The 7372-nt window shown below is 44.4% G+C and overlaps 1 protein-coding gene across 1 annotated transcript; it reads left to right on the top strand.

The window, feature by feature from the left end:
- The first annotated feature begins 398 nt into the window (after positions 1 to 398).
- Positions 399 to 6183, top strand: MESR6 (misexpression suppressor of ras 6). The gene is made up of 3 exons (XM_037435740.2): positions 399 to 954; positions 3815 to 4126; positions 5452 to 6183. The coding sequence occupies exons 1-3, from the start codon at positions 634 to 636 to the stop codon at positions 5923 to 5925; spliced, it is 1107 nt and encodes a 368-aa protein (XP_037291637.2). The 5' UTR covers positions 399 to 633; the 3' UTR covers positions 5926 to 6183.
- Positions 6184 to 7372: the final 1189 nt, after the last annotated feature.

Genomic DNA, 7372 nt, shown 5'->3' with positions numbered 1-7372 from the left:
GCAATTTCGCACGACACATGCATATGCGCTCGTTATGTGCACTGTTGAGGGCCAGTGGCTAACAAGAGCTTTCGTAAAAGTTTCCAGAAATACAATAACTGCCGGGAGAACCCTGCGTAACTGACAACGGGGCACAGAGCGCGGATATTGTCCGCCACGGCTCTGTACGAGACCTACGGAGGCGCACATGCCGCCGCCGCTCACTGCTAGATCACCTACACTGCACAACACGTAACCATAACAACAGCATCAATGTGCCTAGAAAATATGGCCGCTATGACGTCACTTATTTTTATGGAGAAATTTTTTACGTAGCGCGCCGGATGGGCATGCCCTCTCCTCTTTTTTCTACCTCCGTAAACATAACCACGGCCGCTGGATAAAAAAAACAAGGCTTTATCTTAGCTGCCGTGGCAAAACGCTTTGTTCACTCATAAAACCGAACGGCGAGGATGATCTGAACCGTCTCAACGAATGTTTTCGAGAAAGTTTTCAACCGCACCATCATTATCATCATTTTAAACAACATGGCAGCGTCCAGAAAGTTGGCTAGGCGTTTTCTATAGCCTTTATTAATTGTCTAGTTTCAAACGAACGCATCAACGCCGGGCCAATAGCGCCGCATTTGGTGAAATGGGTCGCGCTGTCCCGGTTCGTGTAGTTGAGCCACACTTCCATGCATTGGACCACATCTATCGCGCGATAGGATCCAAGAAACTGAACTTCGATGGCCTGTTGATGATTCATTTCGATGCCCATCCGGACCTTGTGATTCCTGCGCAGCTCGAACCGTCGAAGATACAGGATCGCGAACATGTGATGTCGTCTATTGACATCGAAAGCTGGATCATGCCTGCCGCTGTGGCAGGCCACTTTGACCGCCTGCTCTGGGTTCGGTCACCTTGGTCTGATCAGTTGCCTGACGGTGACCACTGCTTTCTTATTGGTGAAAAGGCAAGCTCACTTTGACACTGTGGTTCGCTCGCACGAAAAAGACGAAGTACATCTATGTGCGATTTGTTTATTGCCTCAGTGCCGCCTTTACTTGACCACTGCTGTCGTGCGGATTCCTGGTTCCAAATGCTGCCGGGTTGGTTTAGTTCTTTAAATACAGTTAAGAACTGAGAAACTTGTTATTTCTCTGCAAGCGTTGCCAATCTAGCAACCAATTCGCTTGATATACAGCACTTGTGGACTAGTAAAATGCTGCCGTGCAGTAAAACTCTCGCACCTAGGTTTGATGTCTAGAGTTTTATCCAAGCGGCATATGAAATGTTTTTCGTGCTGTTTACCTAGCAAGTGTGAACGAACCAGCCCGAATACGTTCGCTTCGCGTCCGATTTCTTATTCTGGTTGTTGTATCTCGTTGTAAATTGCCCTCATTTTCACTGTATCTTATTGTACGTTTTCGTAATTACTAAGTTACTTAATTTAGACCAAAGGGACAGAGATAGGATGAGTGCGCGGTTTCGTTACATCTCATTCAACTTCGTGGCTTTATTCCCTTAGCTGGGAGACGTTGGCTAAAACTTATAATTCATTTACCCATTAAGGCTCATGCAGAAACTACTGGTTGAAATTTATTGAGATTTTGCACATTCAATTAACTGTGATAAAAACAGCACGTGCAAATCGCCATAGAGTTTCACGCATTTTTTTTTTCAGATGTTGATACTGTATTTTATAAAGTATGGTGGGCTCTCGACATGGCAACAGTCAAGTGGGTCTGATGCACGAAATGAGAGTGCGTTAGTTAGGCTTTTGACAAACTAATACCAAAGCTACCTTGGCCCACGCAACTTTTTAAAGCACCAGAACTTATTGCAAAGCATAATGTTACGCTTTGTGCAAGACCATTTCGATATATTGTGGCACATCTCAGTGTTTTTACAAGCTTCTTGTGAAAACTTTCATATGGATGATGGTTGTAGCAAGCACAGCAGACGCTGGAGATCTCTTAATACTTCACCTGGGTGCTACAAGGCGCAGTGTCTCGCTATTATGCGATTAAATAACAATAGTTAATACGTAGAGGTTTTGCTGAAAGTTCTATTGCAGTAGCAAACCCTGTGTGCGTTGTCTGCGACCATTTCGATCATCAGGGGCTGGTACCATTTTTTTTCAGGGATGAAAATTTTGCAGTTATTCACAGCTTGGTCCTCGAGTTAAACCTTTTTCATGCGTTCCATGTGTTGTTGTTTGCAAGCACAGCAACTGTGCGGTTGCCTTTGACCTTTACGAAACAAAACTTGTTTTCTGGATCAGAACTTTAAGCGTAGACAGATAGCATCCATTTATACTGTCGTCAGTCTGCTTCTCCTCATAAGTTTCTGTGTTAGGGCAGCCTCGCGTGTCCCAGATAACTGAAAAAAGCTCCAGTCTCTCTCTCTCTCGCACGCACGCACGTGTGCACACACACACACACGCGCGCGCACGCACGCCGGAGGCAACGCACAACAATAGACACATGTATGCTCCCACAAAGTCCCATTGTACTATGCAAAGCGCACCAATATTTGATCGCACCTGAGAGTAAAACTATGCACTTTCTGTGCTTTTTGCAGGGATTGCTGAAGCGCAAACAATCAGTTTTTTCAACATATATTTTGTAAAACCTCCAATAAATTTATAAAAAAAGGAGCACTGACCACGGGCATTTGGAGCACTCTCGTTTTATCATAGAATGGAAAAATAGAGCGGAGTCAATATGCCAAGGTAAAATTATTTTGCTGCAACCTATGGCGTCTAAAATTCCAATAAGCAAGATCAGAATATTCTTGTTCCATTCATGAAGAAGGAAGTGTACTTTGTTAAATACAAAACGCTTTAAAGGGGTTGCTGCTTCATCGGCAGAGTTCATTCAACAGCTATAAAATCACAATTTGGATTTCCCGCTCACGTTCCCCTCAAGTGTACAGTAGATGACACTTCAAGTCAACCAATGAGAAGCCTGTCGTTGGCAAAACATGGCAACGCAGCCATGTTTGCTGAGCCATAGTTGACCGAGGTTCGTAGAACCGTAGTCTTGATTGAGGCACTGTAAATCCCGTCACGAACATTGTTTCCGCTTGAATAAGTTGTGCAGCATTTTCTGATGATGCACACAATAAGCATAGCGAGAACTAAGCTGCCCAAAACACGCCATAAGGTACGTCCCAGCGCAACCAGTAAGAGGAACACTGGAACGCTGCACCGAGCTATGGTGGCCGAGCGAGCAAAGGCAACACATGACGGAGCCCAGATCTACTTAAAAATGGAACCAAGCAGAAGCTCAGAGCACAAAAATTGCTGTGTTATTTCTTTATTTTCTAGGGTCCTGTAAATATATCATTTTGGAGCAAAAGAAAGCTGAAGCTCTGTTTATAACTTCTCCTACCACGGCGTTTTACTGACGTCATATGTTAGTGCCTATGGAGGCCGGTAGGGCTGCATGGTCGTTTATGATCCCGAAAAAACTGCAACTTCAAGTGTAAGTAATTATAGACTGGATATTGCACAGAAATATTTCAAAATATTCATGTCTAATCCTTATTGAATCAGGGAAAATTAAAACTTGGCAGCTTTTGTTTCATGACCCCTTTAATGGGTTAAGAAAAGTGGATGGGCAGGTTAGTAACATTGTGGGGTTAAAATGAGACACTCTTCACTGCACTTCGAAAAATGAACAGCATGAAAACAACACAGATAAACTCTATGGCATTCTCCAAGAGCAAATGCTGTATGCAGATATGTCATTGTAAAACGCTATGTTTCAGCAATGCCCACCAACAAGCTCGGGCATCGACTCATCTTGCGGCTAATGTGTCTCTTGTAGGATGGACGAGCAAAGGTTTCCAGCGCACTACCATACTTCCTTAGTGAATGTGCTTGGTCACCAAGTGAAGAGTTGTCTGGTGCACATGGTATGACCCTTAGGGTGCGACCGCTAGACTGGCTGCTTGCACAGCGATTCCCAGAGGAGGCCTGGCGGCCAAGCTCGCGACAGCTGGTGCTAGACATTGATCTGGACTTTTACAGCACGCAGGACCCATTTTCACTCATGTTCACTGCTAGCCAGATGGCCTGGCTGAGAAAGCTTTACCATTGGGACTGGCCCAAAGATTCGCAGGACACCCAAAAGATCAAGGTTTGTGGTCACAGAACTTCGGCAGTCTTATACACGATCTGGCGAATAACAAAATATAAGTGACGCCTTTTGTACTTTAAATTAGCTGATGTGGAATATTTATTGTTCTGATTGTGCTAGGGCACCAAAGGACATGCATAGTCTCGGTGCATGAGAGCTGTTCATTGAATGTATTCCTGTGCATCAAATGACGTGGGTAGAGCAACAGAGACTGAACACTGTCTCAAGTTATTTGAAGAACTTGTATTAAGTATATGTCACTAGCGTTCATATACCCATGGTTTCACCGAACAGTCTCTGTGGGGAACAAGCTGTTCATGTGTTACTGGGTTGAGTGGCAACATTAACAGAACAAGTATCATTTCCACAATGGACCAACATCTGCTGGCAGCTATTGCATACCAATCAAGGAAATGCATTGTTTAATATTGTGTCCTTTTGGAATAGTTTGTATGTGACTTATTCTGGACAAACAACGTAGATAGCAAAGAGAGGACAAAAATCAACATGTCACTGCAGTTGCGTCTTACCCACTCTGCTCCGTCATCACCCTATTTTTCAAGAATTGCTTTGAGATGAATACATGAAATTGAACAGAGGCTGTTTGAAAGTGTTCTTACACTGTATGTACAAATGTCACATGATTATTCTCATATTTCAATGACTATTTGCTAGCAATAGTAAACATACAATTTGCTGGAAACACTGTAAATTTCTCTGCAATTCTCCTTTTTGTACCTTGACAATTATATCCACAATTAGCCTGTTTTGTTAGCTTACTACTTTTATTGCTAATTGGATGGCAAGGCCTAAAGTGTTTCTGGCAGTTTTTGCGCAAGACGTTTTTTTTAGTGACATGCTTGATACAACAAACTTGTGGGCCAATTGATTAGTTGAGGGACATAGAAGCATGAACAACAATGAAGAATAAGCACAAGAGTTGTGCTTCCTGGGCATTATTAATCAATAATATAATCAATTTGATATAATAATCATATAATACATATAATAATCAATTTTATTTTTCCCATCAATCTGTTATCAAACATGGTAAAAATAAAGTGCCATTACAGGCTGGGTATGCTTGTAATGGCAATTAAGCTGCTTTTCACAGTTATCTGCCCAGGCAGATTCACATAACTGGGACGTCAGTCACATGAACAAGCTAAGGCATGGAGCTACTAAGAAGCTAAATGAAACCTTGATGTCCTTTTATTCGACTCTGTCAAGGCACTTAAACATTTTGAAGTAAAAACTTTGTGGTTCCCTTGGATTCTTTTGGAAATTATTGTTGAGCTATAAATGTTTTATAAAAACTGCTGCAGGAAGCTCAAGAGGGCCGCGCAAGGCAACTCGAACATCTGAAAACCTGTCTTGACTATGAGTTGCGTGACATCGAGAACCTAAAGGAGCCGCTTGATAAAAATGGCCTTGAAGAGCCTGCATGCCCCTCTGAGCTGGTGGCTTTATGCCGCGACCTGAAGGAACGACCCCCGATTGGTGAAACTCTGGATGCGGATTTGGTGCATGCAGCTGGTTGCACATGCGATTTAGATTCAACGTTGCCCCACCACCCAAGCTCGAAGCAGGAAGTCTCAGATCTCATTGCCAGCACAGCTCGTTTCCTCCAGAGTTTGTGTGCAGTGCCAGCGGTGATAACAATAGCTCGTTCTAGCATTGATGCTTACTGTCCTCCGGAAGAAGTAGATTTCATTCAGTGTTCAGTGATCGACATGCTTAGGAGTGTCTATGGTGAATTGGACATTCAGCTCGATTATGACGGTGCTGGTGACGCATAATCTTTATGCATGGTCGATGCTGAAATGTGTGTGTGTGAAGCTGTTTGAAGTGGGCAAATCTGAACTGTGCTTGTATGGCCTGTCAAATTATTGTGAAATGTGAAAGAGAATGTTTCCCGTCACTGTCTGCTCGAGTTTTGAGCTTTTGGGCTACAACTTCACTTTTTGTGCACCAATTTCCATGATTCTTGTTGCCTTTGTCTTAGTAATTATTGATACATATGTTCCGGTGCTAAATAAAGCTGTCGAAAAAATGTCGGAGGGCCCCTTTAAAATAGCTTTACCATGTGCCACAGTTGGAAGCCATCTTATGCATCTTTACAAGCAACTTCATAGGCCACAATGATATTGCGGTGTTTCAGCATATTTGTGCGAAGTATTCTGATTAAATCAGTATTTCAGTTGAAATCAATGTTTGGGCTAGAAGTTTCATGTGAACTACAAATATGGACCTTATAACATCATTACTTGGGATTCCTACAGCAAGGATGCACGATTCAAGTTTATGATCATAGAGTAAGAGCTCAAGTAACTTGTGTTACTTCTTTTTCTGTGATGGTAATGCACTACCCCCCCCCCCCCCCATATTTTTTTTTTTGAGGTAATGCAACATAGTAACGCGTGTGTTGTGTTCCAAGCACCCCTGTGTCACGAGCGCCCCGAACCCGCGAAGGACCGGTTGCTGAAACTGCTTCCAGATGTTGACTCCTCCCCTTCCCCCGCTTGGCGCAAACGAGCCACCGTTCGTTTCCCCCGGCAGTTCGGCCGCCGCCTCCATCCGAATAGGAATAAACTTGTTTTTAACCGTTCGAGGCTGTCTGAGCTTTTTGGACTACCGCGACCAACCCGTACGTCTATGGGCCGACGACAACGCCGGACATAACAGTGGCGACGAGGAAGTGGATTTGGACCAACGCTACGCAACGATATTGACAAGCTACAAGCTATGGCTACGCACGGGCTCCCAAATTGGCTACCCGAATTCAATGGCTCATCATGGTCATCGTGGTTTGGACGCCTGCAATTTTACTTCGAGGCTAACAACATCACTGATGCAGCAATGAAGAGGGCCAACCTGCTAACGCTGTGTGGGGAGCAGACATACGACACAGTCTGTGCCCTGATTCAGCCACGCACTCCAGCAGCCGTTGACTACAACGACATCGTAGCAGCGCTACAAGAGCACTATGACCCAAGGCCATCGGAGGTCTACTGTCGAGCCCGCTTCCAACGGCGAGACCAACTGGAAGGCGAAAAAGTGGCCGAATACATAGCAGCTCTCAAAAAGCTCGCTGCTGACTGCAATTTCGGGACGTTGACCGCGACAGCTGCAGCTACTGCGCAGGAGGGAGGATCGACTGCCACACCTGCTAACACCACTATGCTCCCCTTGGACGTTATGTTGCGTGACCGTTTTGTGTGCGGACTGCGTGACGCAGGCCTACAA

This window comes from Rhipicephalus microplus, chromosome 1 (assembly GCF_043290135.1).
Source record: "Rhipicephalus microplus isolate Deutch F79 chromosome 1, USDA_Rmic, whole genome shotgun sequence".
NCBI classification, from domain to species: Eukaryota; Metazoa; Arthropoda; class Arachnida; order Ixodida; family Ixodidae; genus Rhipicephalus; species Rhipicephalus microplus.
This window is presented reverse-complemented; position numbering and strand designations above follow the sequence as displayed.